Consider the following 25,256-nt stretch of genomic DNA (forward strand, 5'->3'; position numbering starts at 1 on the left):
ACAATGATACGAGAACGAAACGAAGTAACGCGATTGGTGATACGTTATAAAAATATATAAAATATATATATATATCCATATGACTCCTCTGAATTCGAAACAATGATAAAACGACGCACGGTCATCAGTTATGAAAAATAAAAGCTTCGATAACGAGAACCGCTCCATAACTTTCCGACTTTTTATTATTCGAGAGATTCTCTCATTAGTCAAATTTTCAAGGGTGTGCACACGTATACGCGTATACATTTATACGAATATCTAGCCATACAATTAGTCTGATTTCCTTGTCACGCAATTTGTTTTCCATATGATGAACAAAATAAAAACGAATAGAGAAAATACGAATTCAAGATATATACACACACATATATATATATATATAAGCGTTCCGTGTTTTTAATTAAATCAAGAAAATATATATATATAAAGTAAGAAATAAGTCCTGTACGATGTTTGAGTAACGCAATGGTAGTAGTATATATATATATATATATTAACAACAACAGTAATAGTAGCAGCAGCAGCAGTAACAGTAACAGTATAAACGTATTCCCAACTCAATTTGCGAGAGTGTCATCAACGAATAGGGTATTTTCGAACGATTCGTCGTGCCCGACTTCGATACGTTCATCAAAAGCAATGTGTACTCAGGCCGTTCATTTATTATTTCTACGACAAAAATTTTACCCAGTTACCATACCACCACCACCACCACCACCCACCGTTTGTAAATACTCGGTATACTTACACGTTTGGTATTACACAAAGCCCTTGATAACGTATTCCGGATAAATTTGCACATACACGAACGAGAAAGGAAAAGAGAGTGAGAGAGAGGGGGGGAGGGGTGGGGGTGGTGTAGGAAGGAAAGGGATCGATTGCAGTTACAAATTAAATGCTATGCAAATGGGGTATTCGCATCGATAGGGTGTATACCTACGCTAGTTAAATTTCACCGAAATTTTTTTTTATTCTCGATTCGCGTTATCTCGTTGTCGGCTGTAATGATCAACAAAAATGTTCACACCTTTTAAGGATGATTCGAACGATTCGATGTTTTTTTTCTTTTTTTTTTTCTTTCTCTTTTATCGTGTTCGTTAACATTGCGTGAGTATAAGTAACATATATATATATATGCGTGTGTGATATCATATACGAGTGTCTAGGGTGGGGCAAACTAATTTTATGACTTCGTTGTAGATACACATTTATGTAAAAATGGATACGAACGAAAGTTGCATATAATTTTGTCGTCATTGATATGACGCATGAAAAAATGAAAGAGAGAGAGAGAGGGAGAGATTATTTTTATTTTATTTATACGGTCCACGTTGAATTCATATTTGCGAAAATGCGGACACAAAATAAAAAAAAATAAAAAAAAGAGGACAGAAAGGGAAATAAAAAGAAACGGTAGACTTTTTTGAGAGAGAGAGAAAGGGAGAGAGATCGGTTATATTGAAATATATAAAATATTTTTATTCGTCGGTCCCGGTATTTTTATTAGATAAATTCTAAGAAAAGGAAAAAATATTAAATTTATTATCTATGAAAATTTTGTAAATAGAGAAGATTTCTCGTTCCAACGATATCTCTTTGAATAATAATAATAATAATAATAATAATAATAATAATAATAAAAATATCTCTCGTGTCAAGGATGGATCTCAAAAATAGGAGAGAAAGAGAGAAATAGAGATGGGGGAGACAAAATCGAGTATAAAGTATCGCAGTAGTTATCTTACGAGCAAAAAATACATCGATTTCATCTCATCCGTTTAAAACTCGAGCGAGTTGTTAGTGAACAACGTGAATGATGTTCAATGCACGTTACGAAGAGTAACAACTTGGATATATGGAATGCATTTCCGTGATTTGACTCGGAGGAATCAAGTGGAATAACGTAAACGATCGATCTATCGAAAGGATAAACAAAGATAAAGATAAAGATAAAGAAAAAGAAATAAAAATATAATAATAGAAAGACAAAAAGATTGTTATCAAATTATGGTGGACCCATTTATTTATTTTTCAAAACGATTTTACTATACGATTATCATATCCCACCTTTTGTCAGCGCCTTCGACAATATAAAAGTCGTCTAGTAGATGGATTTTATATAATACGTTTTACAAATAGGGGTAAGAAAAAAAAGAAAATAATAATGAAAACGTTTATCGATTGGCCTCACGATGATGCTTTGCAAAATGTCAAAGTAGTCGGCCCGTTTTACGAGAACTCGTAAAATGAATCCTTTGGTGCTAGGTAGTATGCAGTTGTTAACGATCGTTGTTTTCATCGTTGCGTGTATTATAGTTTCCATATTCTCTCATATTCTCTATTTTTCTTTTCGTTCTTGTTGTTTATTACGACACATTTTGCTAATTATTATATCGTTAAGATTATTCTTATCCGTTGATCCGATTGTTAAACAAACTCGTGAAGTTAGAACGAGCGTTAGAAAAATTTATTCATTTTTATCTATATATTAATGTTATATGTTTTATTATTGTAAGTTTCTCGTTGATTTTTCTACAACGAAGACAAATATTTGCCGTTTCTTTTTTGTACAACGCGTGCAAACGAGTATTTTATTTTATTTTATTTTATTTTTTTGTCTATCAAACTCTTTTTTTCTTCAAAATAAGGTAATAAGTATTCTATAGTTTTTCTTTTTTTTTTCATTCCTTTATTAAAACTTTATTAACATCGTTTATATTAATTAGCAGCTTATCTTTTGAATATAAAACAAAAGATATATATATATATATACCGATCAACAAATTAATTATTCTCTCTTTTATTTTAGGTATTCCTTGATTACAACCCCTTAATAAACGTTATTTTAGTAAATTAAGTTCGCGAATAAAAACTTGAACTTATCAATTTTTATGTAATTTTTCTATTTCTCTCTTTCTCTTTCTCTCTCTTTTTACTATTTTATTTTTATTCTATTATGTATATAAAAAAAGGAGAAAATTTTGGTTCTCAACCTGACTCACATTTATTAAAACCCCTTTCTGAAAATAAGAAACGAAGAAAAGAAATAAAAAAAAAAAAAAAGAAGAAAAATTCAGTCACGACCTTTGACACGCTTTTTGCAAGTCACGCTACCGAAAGTATATATATATATATATGTGTGTGTGTATAGAATCAAATCAACTACATATAAACGTTATATATATATGTAATCTATCCAGAGGGTCAAGCGAGTTTTCATCTTTTTCTATCTCTTTTTCTGTTCTGTTCCGTGAACTAACGATCGATTATTATCAAGGTCGATCAGTAACGAATGTGCAAATAAAAAGGGAGGGGGAGGGGTGGTAAGACAGACGGGTCAAGGGTCATCGCTTTCGTTGAATTAACTCGACGATTAGTAAGTAATTAAACTGTAAGGTAATTAAGTAAGGGACGTGTTTAATTTCTTAGTTAAAACTTCATTTTCGCAATGTGTCTTACACCCCCCCTCCCTCCTACCTCCTCCCTTCTCTCCCAATTCTCTCCTTGTACTTCTCTCTCTCTCTCTCTCTCTCTCTCTCTCTCTCTCTCTCTCTTCCTATTCGTCGATAAACGTCTAACTTTCTTCTTAACGTCGAGCAGCATTTACTTCAGAATGAAATTTCTTAAACGGATGTACTTTGGGAACATCTACGTATATGTGTTTATATATGTGTGTGTGTCTGTGTGTGTGTGTATAGGTTTATGAGAGTAAGAAAAGGGGTTGAGTTAGGGATGAGGGTAAAACGTATAGCTACTCGACTTTGTCGTGTCAAAGTTAAATAGTAAAGAAAGAGAATGAAAGAGAGGGAGAGAGAGAGAGAGAGAGAGAGATTTCATTTGAAAAGGGTCCTTTCAAACCAATTTGTAAAATTTATTTCATTTGTTAATTTCGTTTTAAGATCAATGACAAAAAGTTTTTATTCGCGTTTTCCCCCTTACTCCTCCTCCTGTTCCTTTGAAATTTATTCGCGTATATAGTAGCGTTTTTTTCTTTTTTCATTTTTTTTTTTTTTTATTATTTTTTTTTTTTAGGAATGTATTATGTATGCCCGTTAAAATGTAGAAACTTTACTTGACAGGGTAAGAATACTGTGAGAATGCACTACTGGGATGTAGTTCTCTCTTTCAAAAGAAGAAAGTAGAGACGTGTAATAGAAGCAAAGACGAAAAGTCTAAAGATTGAAAAGGCAAAGTCACACACAAGAATCTCTTGCCAGAGAATGTGAGAGAGTGAGAGAGAGAGAGAGAGAGAGAGAGAGAATCGATTTGGGTTTCTTTTCGTTTGAAAGGGATAGAAACGTGTACTACGTATGAAAACGATAGCTTGCACTACCACTACCACTACCACCACCACCACCACTATCACCACCATCACACCATTACTATTACCAGCAGGAACAGTGAAAATGCCAAGGAAAAGAGCTTGGCTGTCTAAGGACTATTGAAAATTCACGTGAAAAGTTAAAGAAAGAAAGAAAGAGAAATACTGTAAATCTTTCTTTCGATAGAAGAACTATAGAAGAATTTTATAGGGGTAGCCCTTGTTTTTTTTTTTTTTTTGGTTTTTTTTTCTTCTTCTTCTTCTTCTTCTTACGTCGAAGGAAACGTTCAATCTCGTTTTCGTTGTAAGTTATTCTTAGAAAGTTTTTTTCCGACGATCGGTGTTACCTTATCACAAAATTCGATATCATTGCAATAGATAAATATATGCACCATCTCGTTCGTGGGATCACATTCCGATAATGCGTTAGGAATCCAACCGTGAATTCGCATTTTCTAAGGTACATTGTCGTGAAACTCGTGAGAAGTAAACATATGTGAATTGTTCGCACAGGGGTAGGATCATCTAGGTATATTTACTTACTGGTAAAGTATACACACGATAACTAAAATTATAAAGAAAGAAAGAGAGAGAGAGAGAGAGAGAGAGAGAGAGAGAAGAAAGTTAATCAAATTTTACAGTTAAATTAAAAAAAATCATGAATTTTAACATCGATCGTTTAACGTTAGTTCGATTTAATGAAACTAACGTGGTGACTTGCCAACATTGAATTTTCGATAAAAGGAATGATAAAAAGAAATTAATGTTAGGGTAATTGGACACGATCGATAATCGATTTAACGTAACCATCGTTCGAGAAATTCGCAATTCGGAGCAATTTAAAGAGAAACGTGAAACTTCTGAGAAAAAGAGAGAGATAGATAGATAGAGAAATACTGCAAACACTGTACTTCTGTTTCCGAATAAAATCTTCGATGGAAAAGAAAAATAGGGTAAATAATACATATATATGTATATGTATCATATTCTTTAACATATGATATTTTTTCCAATAGGGAATGGATATTTTATCGGAATAAAGCTTATGCATAGTAAAAACATGACATTTTGTCAATATATAAGTAGTACACGTTCAATTTTTAGCGTTAAACTTTACGTTCAAAGCAATTCATTGTTAAGAAATAATCGAACAATTTTTCCTTGAAAATTTTCTTACGAGTTTCTCCGTGAATATCGGACCACTTTAAAAAATTGAATATTCAATTATTTCGGTCTTAGTACAATTAAAAACAAACGAAGGATTCGTAGATAAAAAATATTCATCAATCTAGATTATGCAATATTAATTTATTTTTCCTTACTGAAAACTTAAAAGTCTGTAAAGATACTCGATAAAGAAAATATATAAAATGTGACCAAGCATCTCTGTACTCTTTTAAATATACTGAGGTTGTATAATAAAGAGGATTGAAAAAATTCTGATCAAAAATGTCTATTATATATTTTTTGTTGTTTTAAATTTTTATTTATGGGGTTGAAAGACGAGAAAATTCGATTTGAAGAGGTAGATGAACGAAAAAGAAAGAAAGAAAGAAAGAAAGGAAGACGAAAAAAAAAAAAAAAGAAAAAACGAGTTAATAAAAAATGAGAAGAAGAAGAAAAAGAAGGAAAGTCTATTCGGCGTTCATTTTCGAAGTCTCTCTCTCTCTCTCTCTCTTTCTCTCTTTCATCCTAGAAACCCTTTTGTCTCGTAGCCTTCGAAGACGAGTTTCGAAAGGCGATCCTTTCATTCCTCTCTCTCTCTCTCTCTCTCTCTCTTTCTTCTTCGACGATATCGTCTTCCATGTCTTCAGCAAGTGAAGAAGAGACCTTAAACGAAGTTCAACAAGTTCCACGACGCTCGAAACTTTGCCAATGTTGTAGAAAATAAAGGAGAGGAAACTCTCTCTCTTTTTCCAAAAGTTGCGTTCCGTGAAAGAAAAAAGAAAAAGGAAAAAATAACTTGAAAAAGTATTTTGACAACGCGTATCGATGGACATAATAATATAAGAAAATATACGATATCATTGTCCGAAGTATTACATTCCGTTATTGGATAAAATTAATCAGGCATCTCTTAAGGGGGAAAAGTATATTCATTCAAAATTATATTATAAAATTGAACTAGTTATTCTATATAAATATTATCTTATTTTATAAATATAAAAAAAGGTATATCCAATATACAAATAATTATTATCAGCCGTGAAATATTTCTTGATATTTAAAATGAAACATTAAGAACAAAATATAAGAAAGAAAATAAATAAAACTTACCCCCGATATATGCACGCAAATAATAAAACGTTTTAATTAAAGCATACAAATACAAAATTATACACTTGAATTATAGTTATATACTATAGATTAACATAAATATATATATATTCAATATATACTTTTTTATATATGTTTTTGAAGTTATATTTCTTTTGGCGCGTTTTGGAAAGTGAAGTTAGATGCGACCGAAAAATCGACACCACGAAGTTGTCGATATTTACGATGCGCGGGAAAATTGAAGTTATTTTTGAGGTTATATTCGTTTTGGTACGCTAAAGAAGTATAACTTCTTACGTGCGTACATAGATACACACACCAGTTTTTGTTTTTTATTCTTTTTTTAGGTTCTCTTTCTCTCTCTCTCTCTTTCTCTTCTAGTTTCGTATGCTTCCTGATAGAATCAAGAATGAATAGGCCACTATTACGGGTAACGGCGCGTTCTGAATGCGGGCCAAGTGGCAATACGCTAGGATGTCGGAAGAAAAGCAGAAAGTTCGCGATACGCGATACCAGGAAGAAGGGAATAGTAACAAGCACTAAGAAAGGGAAAGAGAAACAGAAAGAGAAAGAAAATTTAGAGAAAAAGGGGGATGGAAACATCGATGGATGGAGGGGGGGGGGCATGAGATCTAGCTGTTCGTCGTTTATTTTCCACGTTCTATCCATTCGTTTCTAAATTTCCGCCTATAGTTTCCGTGAAAACCCTCTCTCTCTTATAGACTGACGTTTCTTTTTATTTTACTTTTTTTTTTTCGTCCCACCCTTTTTTTAATGTCAAACATATCGCGCTGCTGCTGATCGAGGATACACTCGAAAGTGTAATCATTGAGATCTTTTTTCTTTTTCTTTTTATTTATGGTAGATTTTTAAAATACAATAAATTTAAAAAATCATATCCTCCCACTTTCTCTCCCCCCCCCCCCCGTAGAAATATATATATATATAAGTCGTGTGATGATGTATTATTATTCATTCATTATATATATATGCATGTATTTATACTAATGGTAGCAGTGTACTTAATGCACTATTTCTAAGTACCGTTCCATTTTCCTAGGTCATCTAAAAATGGAAATTATCTAATCGTGTCTCTCTCTCTCTCTCTCGCTTATACTGACTATTCCATCGTGTTGCGTTATAAGATGCTAAAAAGAGGGAGAGATGCATTTCATTAATTTCAAAATTTATTTAACAAAATATGAAAAAAGAAATACAATTTTGTCTACTTCACCAAATCACTGATCGTTACGCACACACATAATCAAATTAAATCAAATCGTTCTTTATACTTAAAAAATATACTTCATATATTTGACAATAAATATTTAACATTTATAAAATGATCCTTGAAAAATAAACATTTTTTTATCCTCCTTTCATGACTCAATTTCGTAAAATTATTGTACGAATATATATATATGAAATAGTATAACTATACTTCTGTATATTGTGATATATATGTATACAAAACTATGTGACAGTTATGAATATCAAAGAGCTTTGATAACAATATATTCTGATAGTAAAGCGAGTAACATAGTAATAAACTATCGCGAGAATAGACCTCGTCTATCCGTAGATATAACGATCCGAACAATATAATCGCTAATTAACGAGATACGCGTACTGCCACGTACCATCGGCATAGCTTATGAATTCCAATCGAAACCGAGGATGTTAGCCGACGTTAACGATGACCGAAGTGCCAGAGAGAGAGAGAGAGAGAGAAAGACATGCGTGATACAACACACAATCAGAACCATAACGTGACGAGAAGGATAATACACACACACATATATATATATTTATATAAGAGATATCTCAAAAGCTGCTTTAATTAACTACAAAATTAGAAATTTGTGTTTACGGTCAGATTATAATTCCATAATTTTTTTTAACAACACTCTGATCGGGAAATTCCTATTTTTAAATGTAAAATAAATGATTGTAATCATGTTGATATTTGAATAATATTGATTTTTCTATTTTATTCGATTAAAGGAGGAAGGGAATTTTTAAGATAAATATTAATTTATATTTTAGACATAATAATATAATATTTATTTCGTTGCTCTGAAAAACTTTTCAACCAAATCACGTAAAATATAAAGAAAAATAATGGAACACTAATTAATCGTAAATAATTCAACAAAATAACAAAAATATAATAGGGGAAAAATAATGAGTAATGGGAATAAGAAACTTTGTGAAAAATCTAATATATATCGAACATCGGTATATGTATATACACAACGTAAATAAATGTTATATACTAAAATGCGAGGTTAGTATATAACGTTAGTATGTGTTTAGAACTTCGTGTATTAGTCAACAAATCTCGTGAATTCGAGTACATGGGAAGGATAAGGGATTGGATGGATGGAACGAGGTAAGGGGTATTGTGGGGTGGTTAGGAAAAGCAAATGCAATCAACTTACTCAACGTTGCGTTGTTGGCTCGTGACTGGTCGGTCTGAGATCTGAGTAACCGCAGACGATTCAGCTTACTCTGTTGCTGGTCAAGTCTGTGCCTCAATCTAGCGAGTTTGTCCTGCTGTGCTGGCTCCTGAAACACCAAATGAGAGATTGACTATGAACAAACCTTCACCAATGACGACAAAGACTACGACGACAAATACGAAGATGAACAATAACGAGAACACAATAAATTTTATAATATTTTTATCAGACAAAGTATTATACAACAATATTTTGTTGTCAAAAAAATATTCTTACTCTTGTTTTATCTTTACCAAGATAAAAGATCTTCTTAGAAGATAGATAAAATGAAAGGAAAGTAGAGAAGGTGGAGAAGAGGACGGGGGTAGGAAAATAAATCAATGTTTTTCCGTTAATTTTCTTTTCTCTTTTTATACACTTTTTTCGTTTTTTCTTTTTTATTTTTATTTTTATTTCTTTTCGTTTTTCTATTTTCTCTACTTTTATCGTTTGCCTCTTTTTCATTGGAAGAATAGAAGGGAATGAGATCTTTACCTTTCTTCAAATCTAGGACGAATAAGCAAAGGGAAAATGAGAGGAAAGGAAGATGAGAAAAATAAGAAGAGAAAGATATATATATATATATGGTACACCGTTAAACGTGTACCACTTGTTTGGCAAATAATTTAAAAAATCTTCGCGTTACTTTGGAATTAAAAAAAGAAAAAAAAAGAAAAAAAGGGAGAAAATTTTATTACATTATTCATAATAAACACGTCTTAATCAACGACTTTTCTTCAATCTTTTATATATCCAATTTTTGTTATACTCGTATATTTATCTCGACTATTTAATGAGGAAAAAAAAAAATTGTACGAAAAAGGAGAAAAGAAGTAGATAATAGATTTTCCTTCTCAACAATTTCAAGCGAGTATGTCGTATAATAAAAAAAAAAAAAACAAGTATTAGATAAGAGAAACACAAAAAATGGTAGTTTAAGATGATAACAAATAAACTTGAGGAGTTTCTTTTTTTCTACGATAGGAAAAATCGAATCGACGGAAATATCGAGTGGGTGAAAAATTCGTTTGGAAATTCGATTGCCACTACTGGCGGCGGACTACTACTACTTGTACGAATCAAATCGGATTGGTGATCATTTTCTATTCGTTTAATACCTATAGATCGGTAGAAAGATGTTCTTGTTTCTGAACGATAGACAGGTGGTATTATATTATACCTTTCTTCTACGTTCTGTACCTATCCTTTTTATTTTTCTCTTTCTCTCTCTCTCTCTTTTGATATATTTCTTTTTTTTCTTACACACCGGTAAGAAAGGAAATAAAATCGCGAAATGACGTATAAAACTATTGACGTATTCGGGTATCGAAGTCCAATTCGATTTTGAACGAAAGATAGAAGGAAATAAGAATTTTCTCTACGGTGGATTAGGATCTTCGTGTTCTCGATATATATATACAGGGTGATAAAAAAAAAGGGTAAGATATTTCAAAGGTTTATAGTATATTTTATCGAAACAATTTAAAAATAATTAACGTGAGTTTTAAAATCAATTGTAATCAATGTAAATTGAATAATTATTATTTTTATAAGTGTACTGGATAAAATGTTTATTCAAGATTTGTATTAATACGTTTACGAAATAATTTTTATTGATATAAATAATAGTTTTTGTTTATTTTTATGATAAACTTAAATTAATGATATTTCTAAGGAAATATGTTAAATATGTTATCATTTATACAATATATCGAACTTTAAAAAAAATAATTAAAATAAATTTATATCGAAAAGGATCGATTATAGATTGATCCATGTTAATTAGACGTTTTTTAATCGTCTCAATGAATACTATATGTTTATCAAATATCTAACTCTTTTTTATATCACCCTGTATATCAGAGAATATATCTTCTAGTGGTAGAGATAGAAAGAAAAGTAAGAAGAAGTCAAGAAGATTCGAACGTGTGACCTTTTCACTAGGATATAGAATTCGTCATAGAGATGAAGGATCTGTGGTAATATGTAGTACCATATCCATATAGGAGGATCAATATGTTCAAAGAGTGATGTGTAGGTAACTATGCGAGATCATTTTCCATTTTGAAAAATTCCTTTACATTTCTTCAGATATATATGTACAAGTATGCGTGAATGGGTACCATTCTCAATTTTTCTTTCTATCACGAGGATCGTATATATATATATATATATATTATATATTCAATCCGTCATGAATTTAGATTAGATGTTTCAAAAAAAGAAAAAAATTATATCCTAGACAAAGAATAATAAGCTTGCAAAATTAAAAAGCAGAAAATAATTGATAATCATCTTATGGAATGTCATAATCAGACGTTTTATCTGTGTGAAAAATACTAAAAAAAAAAATTATAATATAAAAGTATAATAAAAATGTAAGGTCAATTGTGGTATACTACTCGAGTAATGACATCAAACATTTTATGCGAAATAACAAAGTTATAATATAAAAGTGACAATAACTATTTTGAACAATTAACATATAATGACAATGGATATACCAGAAGTATGAGAGATTGAATAATTTATACGAGATACAAAAAATTATATAATATTAAGACGAATCAAAAATTCGTGAATTTATTATATTGTTTCACAGATAACACACTTTTGTCAAAGTCGATAAAATTTCTATACGTGCAAATGAAATATTAAAATATTAAAAAAATCACGAACTTTGATTCACCCTAATAAAAAAAGAACACAAAATATATATTATATATATATAGATAATAATCTTGCAAATAAATAGAAAATGAAGTGTATTAATACACTCGAAGGAATCTGTAATACGTAAGAAGTGTTCGGAAAGGAAAAGCAAGGAAGAGTAGAGAGAGACAGAGATGAAGAGAGATGAAGAGAGATAGATAGGTAGATAAATAGATAGATAGATAGATAGAGAGAGAGGGAACATACGACATAGATCCGATTACACGTCGTAGACTCTATCGTTGTCGGTTAATCGGGTTAATATCGAACGTGAAGAGACACTTGGCCCGTTATTCGCACTTCAAACGAGCTTCTACTACTACTACTACTACTATTATCAACCAACTATATATTATATATATATATATATATTATACACCATTACTCAATCATGGGGGTTAAGTAGCTCTAGCAAAGACGACGAGGAGACAGACTCACATAAGAGCTTGTCTTTACCTTTTCTTTTTCATTGACAGGATACATGATACGTTTCATTACACGCACGCATGCACGCAAAGTATTACATCTACCTACTTACTTCCCTCTTTACTTTCGATAGTACACACCACCCTCTATATTATCGATCCGATCTCTTGAAAACTTGAAAATTCTTTTGTCAGCTCGCGAACCGCTAGAATTTCGAAGAACACTCAGAACCCTTTCTTTCTATTCTATTCTTATTCTTCTTCTTCTTTTTCGTCTTTTCTTTTTCTTTTCTTACTACTTACGTTTCATTCACATGTTACGAGATACAAAGAATAATCCACATCGATTTTGTCTTTATTCGCGAAATGTAAAAAGAATTGTGCATGTGAATTCGTAAGAAAGTAACATAGGAAGAGATTCGTAAAATATCTAGTTCAGAAAATGTTCTAAAATCTAAATATATTCGTCTAATGTGTAAATTAAAAAATATTTCATTCATCTAAAAAATGTATATATAAAACATATTTTCAAATTTATATCTTCTTTAAAAGTTAAAGTAACTATTGTTCACGCGAATAAAATTTATATTAATATTTTACATTTTCCTATTCCGTCGTTAGTGTTTTTTTTTATATATATAGAATTGTTCCTTGTTTTCTTGTATCAGAAAAGTTACAGGACACTCTGTATATATATAATATATCGTAGGATATCAGCAAACCAAACCGATCGATTCGCACAACCGCGAATTTCAATTTACCCGCGGAAAATTCGATCAGACTTTGTCAGTTTCGATGGGACTCAACAGAAACGATAAGAGATGGTAGTGCATTGCTCCTATTGTTATTGTCGTAGTCTTCTTTTTAGATCTTATCATTCTCGTCCTTTTGTCATCACCCTTTCTCTATCCCTATTCTTGTGTCATTTTGCTCGTAATATGTGGATTAAGCGTTAATGCGTTTCGAATCCGGATGTCTTCCGGGATTCTATGGGGTTTGCGGGAGACCTCGAATAGAAGAATAGATGAATAGAAGAATAGAAGAAAATAGAAGGAAAAGAAAAAAAGAAAAAATAATAATAATAATAATAAAACAAATGATAATGCTTTCATTCTTCACTATCCAATCTCTTTCCTTCGACGTAAATTCAATGGGTACAGGATAGGGAAAAAATAAAATATAGATTGGCCTAAAGTGTTTGGTATATCATCTCGTTAATGAACTCGTATGTTAATTGTTTTTTTTGGAAAATTTTTCCATTGATATTAAATAAAATATAATTATTAAAATGTCACAATGGTAATGAAATTTATGATTAGGATTTATATATTGTTATAACAAATCGTATCTATTAAAGTTTTTGCAAGATGTTCTTTTTATTTTTGTGTTATGTACCTTAAAAAGAATTTATAACAAATACGTACTGTTTTAAAACTAAACTAAAAAAAAAAAAAGGAAAGTTAATGAACTCGAAAAACGAGAAGAGATCTTACTTATTAGAGAATATAGAAAGTTTCTTTTCTATCCTAATAATTTCCAAAATGATTTCCTAAGAAGAAGAATGAAAAGAGGAGGAGGGAAATGAGAGAGTTGGAAATAGTGTAAAAAGGAATCGTTTATGAATGAAACGATATTCCATCTCAATGAATATTTAATTATTATTATTTTTTTCTTTTTTTTTTTTTAAATTTTGATTAGGTTTACCTGTGCGCCTCGAAGCACGGCTAGACGGGCCTCCTTTTGTTCAAGGAGACGCCTCTGTTGAGCGATTTCCCGCTGTTGCCTGGCCGCCATGCTTTCAAGCTCGCTGAGCACCAGCACAGCACCACCCCCGCCCACTGGTAACTGAAACAATAAATTAATCGAAAAATATTAATAAAATAAAGATTTTCTATCTATTTATTTATCTATCTATCTATGTGTTAATACGATCGAGACATTTGTTCAAATTTCGTTTCTTGTTTCAATACATTTTCAATTATCATATTTTTTTACGTGTAGAGAAAAAACAAATATATGCTCGCATCAAAAAGGTAAAAATGGATAATGTGATTGTATCATTTATCTCGAATAACATCGTTAAACAAATTTTCTATCGTTCGTTAACGTGTTGTTTTTCTTTTTTTTTTTTTTCTCGATACAACCAATAATTTAAAATCTAAACTTGTATTAATTGTTCCAGTGTGTATTAAGTTTTAATAAAAATATCAAAATTATTTAACATTCTTTTATCTCTTTTTGATTTTTCTTTTAACTTTTAACCACAAACGCGGTTTTAAAATTGTACTACCTTTCGTTTCATCTTTTAAATCTTTCTTTTCTTCTCATCCCTTCCCTCCCTTTCCCCCCGCCCCTACACTTACTGGGTCGTGAATTAAGCGGTTTTTCTTTTCCATTCTTTCTTTCTTTTTTCGAGTCTCTCTCTCTCTCTCTCTCTCTTTCTCGACTGACAGTTAATTATTTCGAAATCTGACGAGAAACCAGAATGGGTTTAACGCTCCAACCGAAATCGTGGTTTAAAGGATCGAGCATTTCAAAGGGGGAGATAGAAAGAAAAATGGTCTCACGGGTTGGGATGGAAGAAGAATAAAAGAAAAAGAAAAAAAAATAAAGAAAGAGATAGAAAGGAAAGAGGGTCGAAGTCGAAACCTATGATGATCAAGGGTGGTTTGGTCCTTGAAGGGTTGGTCGGTCGGTCGATGGGTCTGTTGGTTGGTTGGTTGGTGGTTGGTTGCCACGAAAGGTGCTGCCCCGAACGATAAACGTTCTACTCTACGATCACTTTGCGAGTATCTTAAAAAAGATAATAAAAGAAGAAGAAGAAAAGAGGGGTTGATCTCAGTTTCTTTTTCAAACGAAATGACTTGTTTTTATCATTCCATCTGTCCGCAAAAGAAAATTAATCTTTTTCCATGTGTTTTTTCGCAACACGAGATAAAAATCATTCGCAAGAAATTTTTACTACTAATTATGATACATCATTTTAATACGTTTCGCGTATCTTTCAAAAAAATTCCCCAAACACCATCCCAACCCCACCCCACTCCAACACAAGTGCAAACATACTTCGTAGTAAAGATTTCTTTTCAATTCCAAATTATCATCATTGGTTGAGAAGAAATTCATTTACTTATTCACTTACTTACTCTCGCTAATTTTCCTCAAAATATTTTCTATGTGTCCATCGATGATTATTATTATTTCCTAGAAACTCTCTAAGTAACTTCTCTTAACCGGTGTTGCATACACATACATGCACACACACAAACATATATATATATAGACATATACAAATATACGTACTTATACGTATATACACGTTCACATACAGGAGGATGCGCGTTCAGGAAATTAATGCCCGGAATTCTATCAAGGATGTCAGCTCGATGGAGATACGCTCGTTACGCGTCCTTCCTAACGAGCTTGCTTTCTACCCGGCAGACATTTTCATTTCAATCGTACACACAGTTATCGTTTAAAAATTTAACTGAATAAATTATTTTAATCGTTTATTGATACATACCTACTTACTGGATTGAATTAGAATGGATTTAGGGTTGCGTCAAGGATGGGGTGGAGGGGTGCATACATTCCAATAACATGCAATAACTTTTTGACATTTATTTTTTATTAAGTGACACTTTACAAATCACATTTGAGATCAACAAGCTGGCTTCGTTGTCCATAGATTCGTTCGTAAGAACTTTATATATAAAATAGTTGAAAATAGTTAAGTTGAAAACTTTGTAAAAACTTTCTCTCATTTTCTTTCTCTCTCTCTCTCTCTCTCTCTCTATCCATTCGGCATCGATAGAGAAAACTTTAGTATATTTTTCCTTACACTTTTATAAATCTAACGTAAGAGATGTAAATCATTCTTCTGTGTCGAAAATAGTCGATAATGTAAATTTTCAATCGAATTGCACTCGTCCTAACGCGTCTATCGAACTATCGAATAAAAGTGGCCAAGATTTTCTCGCGCAGATAAGAAGGAAAATTCGTCGGACCAAACTTTATTGGAATTGTTGGAATAAGAAAAAGGGATTTTCCATTGTAAAAATACGTATGATTCCTTGATACACTCTACTACTACGTTCATTCAAAAATCATTAACCTATTACTTTTTGAAAATAACTTTTGTCGAATTTACTAATGATTATTTTAGAAAAAATATGTATCAATAGTAATGCGTAATTGAAATATTAAGATGAATCAAAAGAAGTTCGTGACGTTTATCGTGTTAAAACTTAACTTTGAAATTGCATAATGTTTTTGTACAATTTATTTTGGAAATATAAATAAAAAAAAAAGAAAAACTTTCGTTTCTCAGTTTCTAATATTAAAACGAATAGCATACTTTTATTTTAATCCAAACCTGATTGTTATTTATTCACAACTCATGTTAATTATTGACTTTTGATCGTATGAAGATTAACTGAAGTTCGTGACATTTATCGCGTTGAAACTTAACTTTGAAATTGCATAATGTTTTTGTACAATTTATTTTGGAAATATAAATAAAAAAAAAGAAGAACTTTCATTTCTCAGTCTCTAATATTAAAACGAATAGCATACTTTTATTTTAATTCAAACCTGATTGTTATCTATTCACAATTCATGTTAATTATTGACTTTTGATCGTACGAAGATTAACTTGTATCGAATTGTTCATTTTCAAATCCAAAGATCTCTCTCTCTCTCTCTCCCTTTTATTGCGACGAACTATAGAATTATTTCATTGATAAATGAATTTATATCGGATTTCCATGTTACTGGATGCGTCAATATGGTTGCACATTTAAAGCGCATTTCTCTTGTAAGTAGCATGCTCATCTCCTACTGAATGGTAACATTTGCACGGTCCAAGCACAAACGCCCTATATTTAGGAACGTATTGCTGCATCCATCCCCCTTTTCCTTGTGGGTGTGTTCCTATGTGCATATTCAAACGCAGTTCTATGTCACGGTTAATAGTAGCATATATCTATCCATCTATCTATCTCTATCTCTCTCTCTCTCTCTCTCTCTCTCTTTCTCTCTATTCAGGTTATCTATACACAACCGGACGCATACGCTGACGTACGTCCGTTTCGTTTAAGGTAACTGATCTCTTCTTATACAAGGTATCGGTTTACACAGGGTTATCCAGCACACCTACTAACGCGTGACGCGTGTGTATGAGTATACAATTGGAGATCTATGTGATATAACCTTTGTACGAAAGAGAAAGATTTCTCATATTTCCAAAAGAGATTCGATATAATGACGAATACATATATGTATGTACATTCGTTGTTCTCATTAATTTTAATTTCATTTAAATAAATAAAGAAAGAGAGAGAGAGAGAGAGAGAGATTAATGTAGTTCATCGGTATAAATCAATTAAAATATATACGATTAATATAGAATATTTATAAAGAAAATATCTATCCCGGTACGAAGTTGGTTGTGTTGTTAAAACATTGTACTGGTTGTATCAACTTTGCTAGAGGCATACAAGTTGGAACCTTCATAACGTTAAATCGACATACTCGGAATTGCGGAATTGTTGAATTTTGTTTCTCTCGTATAAGTGTTGTCTATTGGGATTTTTGTCGTATTAAAAATAATTGGGGATAATATTACTTAAATGTTATATACGAGTTAACGAGAAATCTTTTTTTTGTTCTTATTTTCTTTTTTTTTTTTCTCCCTCGTTATTCGGTACTCCTATATTGCGATATAATATTAAAATTGAAATGAAATATTATTCAGTAGAAATAATAATAAGATATGATTAGAGACGAAATAAATGTAGGTTATCAGTTAGTATGTGAAATTCTTCAACGAGGACTCCATTTCTGTATGCAGTTTATTCATGGTGGGGATTCTTGTAGGAAGACAAAAAGCAGTAATCCTTCTACGCAAATTGCTAGACAGAAATAGAGGAGGTAGTGGATGGTTTAACATTTCCTTTTTATGGTCGCTACGAGGAACATCAAATGGACGGATGGTGGGGTTTATTGGAGAATTTTTATTTTTCAACGAAAATATAACCGGATCATAACCCTCGGGGGGGGGGGRGGGGTTTATACAATTTTTGATAACATCGCTAACTCTGGTTAACGAGTATTAAATGCAGAAATAGAATTGGGTTTGACAAAATATGTCAGATATTTTTTTTTCTTTTAAATTGTTCCTCTTCCAATTAATTAAAAAAAAAAAAAAAACAAAAATTAATTATACAAACGTAATATTATTAAAAAACAAAAATTTGTTTAAACAAAAATACGAGCTATAATTACAAAAAAAATTTCAATTAACATACAAGGTGTTATAATAGGTACGATTGTATCGTACTAACCTATTAGATTTTGATTAGGTTACTTATGTTTGACCTAAAGGGTAATCTAATATCGTGATGAGAAGATCGATGTATACATACGTGTTCTTACTCTCTCTCTCTCTCTCTCTCTCTCTCTCTCTCTCTCTCTCTCTCTCTGGATGTAACAGATCATCACTACGTGTATTCCACACGTAGATCTGATTATAGTTATTACACCTGGTCGATAGTTAGCACAGTTAGGTTATCGCGATAAATGTAACAAATAGTTTTATCTACGTACAAAAATGTAATAATTTTTTTTTATCTTTATAATTAAATTCTCAAATATATTATTTTCTTTCACGCGTTGTTTATTACAAAATATTTTATGTAAATTTATTTTAGATATTATTTGCATATAATATATCTATATAATTTTCTTCTCTTGAGACATAAAATTAAAACAAATCAAATTTTGTTTCATTTCAAAATTCAAATTATTTTCCTAACACCGACTGTGAACATTTTAAATACATGACGCATAAAATAATACATCGAAGCAATTTGTACATATATATATGTACTAATTCACGTAGTATACCATTTAGAAACTTTACAGCGTACTTTTCCTTTGAACGGTGTAACGTAAAGATGTCGTCTTGGCAATTTCACCGTGACGATTAAGAAAATTTCTGTCTGCCTTTGCTCGAGAGAATGCTCCCCCCCCCCAGTCCCTCCCTTCGACAGAACGGTGAGAGAGAAAGTACGACAAAAGGATTTTCCTTTTTTTTTCTTTTTTCTTTTTTGTTTTTTAATCGATCCTTTATCCCAGTCAAATAAATTCTCAAAGGTGGCAGAGGAAAATGGAAGCCCTGTGTAGAAGTACGTATGCAGTCTGAAAGAAACCAACTATTCGATTTAAGGACAGAGAGACAGACAGACAGTGAGACCAAGGTCCAAGTTACACAAAAGAAGGGATCCAATTTAACACGAAGAAAATGAAAAGAAGGAATAAAAAAGAATAATAAGAAGAATATTAGATAATGTTTGATGAATAAAGAGACAGTTTCTTCTTAAGTTAGTCTTCGTTTAAAAGTTCTTCCTTCCACGAAGGAATATATCCATATATATATAGTTTTATAAATTCTTAATTATTCTCCTTTATTAACACCTAAGAGAATTATCCTTTTGATATAGTTTTAAGGTAGTTTATGTCAGTAGAAAGAGATATATATAGATAACTGGCACATCATTTTATTCTCTACTTCATTTCTCGAGTCCACATAATTATGAGAATAAGACGATTATGAGATTATAATAAGAAGTCCCCTTTGTATCTTTATCTCATAAAGAGACATATAAAAAGAGAAAGAGAAAGAGAGAGACCTTTATTCTTTTTACAGGTAAGTAAATAGGTTGAAACTTTGAGAGTTAAATGGTATAGGGAGAAGGAAGAAGAAAAGGAGGGTTGGTTTTGTCGAGAAGATCATTTCACGTACAAAGAAAATTAAATATATATATATATTCGTACATACAACCCTTATACACATACACACACACATAAATAAATTGTATTCGCTTTGTGGATCGTGTGTCCCTTCTTCGTCTCTTCCAGAATATACACATACACACACATACATACAAAAGGTCCTTACCTCATTCTCGAAGCGAGCATTCTCATTGGCATCGGGTTCCTTGCAATCCGGAAGTTTCTCCTTAACAGACAACAGTTTCGGCTTTCTCCTTGATCTTCCATGACGTAATTTAACAGTAACCGTCTTGGTTTTGAAGTTTTCCGCAGGATAAACGCAAGCCAACATTGTTGTTCTCTGTCCGTCTCCCGTTGAAGAACTTACCAATAAGTTCTTTGAGGAAATCTCAATTTTCCTCTTATCTTTATTCTTTATTTCCGATATCGTTGCTATGATTTTGTTATCGCTTATGCGCCAAATTAGACGCAATTAGGCGATATTTTATTTATTCACAAATGTCCCCCTTTTCCTTCAACTCCTCCTTCTTCTTTTCCTCCTCCTCCTTTTTCTTTTTCTTCTTCTTCTTCTTCTTCTTCTTCTTCTTCTTCTTCCTTATCCGGCCTTGTTCTCAAACGCAGAACAGTTATCAATTTCTTCTTCTTCTTATTATTGTTGTTCTTCTCCTCTTTTTTTTCTTTTATAGTTTATTCATGTGTAGTATAACGCGATACGATACGATATACTATATATGCGTTTTATATTAATGGCCCTTTAAAAAAAGAAATTGTTGTTGACCTTCGAATGAGGTAATACTATTACTACCATCAGGTATATGCAAGTATTATTTTCTTTTTTCTTTTTTCCTTTTGTATACAGGATGTAACATTCAAATTGGGATACTTTAATATCTGTTTTATGATACTTAATAGAAAAATTAAATGTATAAGAGTCTAGGGGTTAAAAATATTTTATTACACAAAATATTAATTACTCAATTAATTTCTTGATGAAAAAGAACAAATTATTACTATTAATAAAATATAATAATCTTATCAACGCATTATTCTATATTCAAATTACTAAAAAATATATAAACAATTAAGATATTAAAAGTATTCAAATTGAAATATTTTTCATCCTGTTAAGATGCATATATTAAAAGAAAAGTAAGAAAAGAAATGCACATGTATCAGACACACACACACACACATACACACATAAAGACAGATGTACAGACACCGAGCGAAGGTTTTACGAGGTTACTTCCCCTTTCTCCTAATAAAAACAAAAAAAAAAAAAAGAAAACAAAAAAAGTATAATAAACTCATCGTAAAAAAAAAAATGTTGAGATATAATATCCCTGTAAAATCCCCAAAAAGATATATCTCTTCTTCTTTTCATCCTAACTCATGTTTATAAAAGCATCGCGTAAGAGCTAAAAAAAAAAAAAAAAGAAAGAAATAATACAACCCACCCTTATTTTCCTCACTTTTATTTACTTTATCGAGGATCACCCTCGTAAACGTTAAGACGCAGGGTAACTAAGTAGCTAGCTAGCTAGCTAGGTGGTGGTATAGATATGGCATTTAACGGAATTAACTTAAGTACCAGCCCTGTATAACGGGAGGGATATGGTTAATGATAACCGACAATCTTTTTCATTACTTTTAACATTTTGAGCCGTTAGTTGGTAGGAAGAAGAAACTCCTGGTGATGATAATTTACCTCTGTCGATCCTGATGCTTGTGAATTGTATAAAAAGAGTATATACATGTGTGTGTGTGAGTGAGTAAGTAAATGAGTGAGTGAGTGAGTGAGTGAGAAGGAAAGAGAAGCTGGTTGGCTATAATAGAGAGTCCTGCTATTAGCCGAATTACTAGCTCGACTAATTCCGCATATGCTACTACTGGATAAAGCGAGTGAGTGAGTGAGTGAGTGAGTGAGTGTGAGAAAGAGAGAAAGAGAGAGAGAGAGAGAGAGAAGAAAAGCTGTAGAGATGAAGCGCATTGCCCTGAAGCTGTACAGGTTGATCGGTAAAAGCCGACGTAATTGTGGGCTCTAGCGTTAATCCAAAACATTCTCGATTCCATGAGCTTTGCCTTTGATATTGCTAAAGGCTCAAGTTTGCTAGAGCTATAGAACGGAGCTATAGTGAAATATGTTTATATATATATATATTATATGTATGTGTGTGGGAGAGGGTGTAAGTGTATATATAAAGGGAGGTAGAATGGTTTCTGTAATAGCGATCGAGCAACAGATACTGCAACAGGCTGGCAATTTCCCATCGAATTTTCTTTACCAGTATTTTTTTCTAGCATCTCTATCTTTCACTCTTATTCTCTTCTATACTAACGTTTTATTCTACCTATGGGTTGGTTATTTAATTTAATTTAAAACGAAAAGAAAATCAATAAAAAATCACTACTACTATTGTTGTTGTATTTATATATTAAATGGGAATAAAGTTAATTCGAATACAAAAGAGAGATTTTATAGATAAACGTAATTGAAATGTTTTTATCTGCTCGAGGTTGTACTACTGCGAAAATATTCATCATAGTAAAAATATAATATATATCTATATATATTCGTAAAACGCAGTGATTCTTTTATATCAGATTATTCAAATCTTATAGATATAAATAGTTTTATTACAAATATCTACGTTATGGGAGTTGTATTTGAATATAATGTAAGATGAATTCTTAAGAGAGAATTTCTTTATATATTCGACTATTCCACGTTTCTATTGATTCGAGAATTAATTCTCTTCGGGGGGAAAACTATTCTCTCTAATAGTAGTATATTTCTTTTTTTTTTTTTTTTTTTTAAAAAAAAAAANAAATATCTACGTTATGGGAGTTGTATTTGAATATAATGTAAGATGAATTCTTAAGAGAGAATTTCTTTATATATTCGACTATTCCACGTTTCTATATCTACTACTACGAATACCAACCCATGGCATTATTCTTTTGTTACCTTTGCACATGTTATTTTTTTTTTTTTTTTTTTTTTTGTAAAAAAAAAGAGAAATAAAAGATCGATTAGATCTTACAATTAGCGTAATTTGTCTCTTCTCGTAAATAATTATTACACACAATTGGGATTGCAGTTAATGTTGGTAGATTTATCGATGATATCAACAATGAAAAATAAGAAAAAAAACACGATGATAAGTATACGGAATTTAGTCTCGAGGATTGGCTCTCTCTATTCCAATTACAGTCAATTTCTCTCTTCGCAAACGTAACCTTTTGATTATATAAATCCGATATATATATATATATATATATATACTAACACGAGAAAATCGCCAAGAAGTTACTGCATTTAAGTACCCATATAGCCTAGTATCAACCAACCCTTACATGATGTTTGCCATCAGACCCTAATATCTAAAGCTTGTCCTTGCCCCGAGGAACGTAACTTTACTTATGAGCTTTATTTCCATCTCACTCTCTCTCTCTTTCTCTCTCTCTCTCTCTCTCTCTCTCTCTCTCTCTCTCTCTCTCTCTCTCTCTCTGTCTTTCTTAATCTGAATCTTTTTATCTCTGTCTATCTTTTGCGGCTCGTACAACCAATTCCGCAGGCACTTTAACACGAAAACGTGAAACAACTTAAATCCTTTTCTAGATTTATCCTACTACGCGATAAGATTTATATTTTCGTATGAAATAATGTTTTTCTTTTTATCTTTTAATTTTATATAAATATAATAATAATAATATAATTCTTTTTAGATGTGTGGATGTCTCCTATGATTAATTTTAAAAGGTGAAATCAAATGCGTGTCATTATTTTTTTTACATTTACATGTTTTTTATTTTCGAATTTTCAATTATAAAAATTACTTTCACTATATCTTTTGCGATTATTGTAACGAATTTTTTCAGTTCTCTCTATATATATAATTTTCAAATAAAAATAAATCTCATATTTTTATTTGAGGATTTTACAGTTCCAATTCCGTAAGGGTTTTTTTAAACACGAGAACGGGAGAAATACCGAAATACTTTTCTAAACTTAAATCTTTTTCTATATATCTCGAGGATGAAATTAATTTTTTTTTTTTTCTTTCCAGTACCCTACCTAATTCTCAGTTAAAATGATTCTTTTCTTATTTCTTACTAGATCTCATTTCTCGCGATGTAATGGGACGACAAATCGGGCTGGTAAAAAAAACAGGGGATGGACGATAAATGAGAACATTTTTTTCTTCTTTCTTTTTCTCTCTTTGTTAATTTCCCCATTCCACCTCTCTTTTCTTATGTGTGTGTGTTTTTTTCTCTATTGAAGAAGAAAAGAAAATGTTTCTTACGTTTCTCGGATTATTCTTGTCTTTCGTTTCGTTTAGTTTAGTTTAGTTTAGTTTCGTTTCATTTTCACTCACTCACTCACTCACTTACTCTTTCTTTCTTTCTTTATTTCTCTTTTTATTTTCTGACGTCTGACACACGGTAAAGAACCGTTGCAGAACAAACGTGAGTAAGTTGAAGAAGAAGTAAAGGAAACTGCAGGTACGAGAAAGAAAGACAGGTCAAAGTAATTGCATTACAAGTGTCAAAACAGATAGACGTTGCACTCGCACTTGCCTACCCTAACATGTTCTTCTTATTACATTCTTTATCCTTTCTACCACCAATATCACCACCAAAAAGAAAAAGAAAAAGAAAAAAAAGAAACATGTTCTATGGTTTGTTCTTTTTTTTTTAAATTTTTTTTGTTCTCACACAAACACTTATACACACATTTGGAAAACTTCATCGCGTTACATATTTTTGTTCTTTTTTTAAATATTCTTTAGAAAATTTCTTTTTTTTTACCTTCCTCTCGTAATTCTCGTAATAAATGCGAACGAAATTTAACTGTGTTGAAGAAAATACATTTTATTTTCTTTCAGGTTTTGTCGAAAGGTGAATGTTGGAGTATATACTTTTCTAGTAAATCGAGCATAATGGAGAGAAATATCTGTGTCACTTGGTCGACACTTTCGTGAGAAATATAATACTACTTGCTAAATGTTCAGTTATTACATTTCCTGGTAATGTTTTTCCTTTAAATCATACTTATCGATATAAATTTGGTAACGATTTATTATTATTTAGTTTTTTAATCATATATTAACAAAGTTAAATTTTGTTTCAATAGATAGAATAATAATAAAATTAAAAAAAAAAGAAAAGTAAATTGTATAAATATTTTATATAAAAAATCCTAGAAAGGATTTCGAAGGT

The 25,256-nt window shown here is 31.2% G+C and overlaps 1 protein-coding gene across 3 annotated transcripts in view; it reads right to left on the reverse strand.

The window, feature by feature from the left end:
- The window catches only part of LOC106783989 (myb-like protein P), a 115,907-nt gene that overhangs the window by 15,539 nt on the left and 75,112 nt on the right, over nt 1-25,256 (reverse strand). For 2 of the 3 annotated variants that reach the window (XM_014743033.1, XM_014743031.1), the window contains 2 exons: nt 13,944-14,084; nt 9,043-9,169 (listed from right to left, as the gene is read on the reverse strand). In XM_014743033.1, the coding sequence (XP_014598519.1) occupies nt 9,043-9,169; nt 13,944-14,084 (268 nt within the window). Of the gene's footprint in view, nt 1-9,042; nt 9,170-13,943; nt 14,085-20,199; nt 20,894-25,256 lie in introns of those variants that run through there. The other variant, XM_014743032.1, reaches the window with a different exon arrangement.

This window comes from Polistes canadensis, unplaced genomic scaffold (genome assembly GCF_001313835.1).
Source record: "Polistes canadensis isolate GaletaPanama2010 unplaced genomic scaffold, ASM131383v1 scaffold_28, whole genome shotgun sequence".
Classification (NCBI taxonomy): Eukaryota; Metazoa; Arthropoda; class Insecta; order Hymenoptera; family Vespidae; genus Polistes; species Polistes canadensis.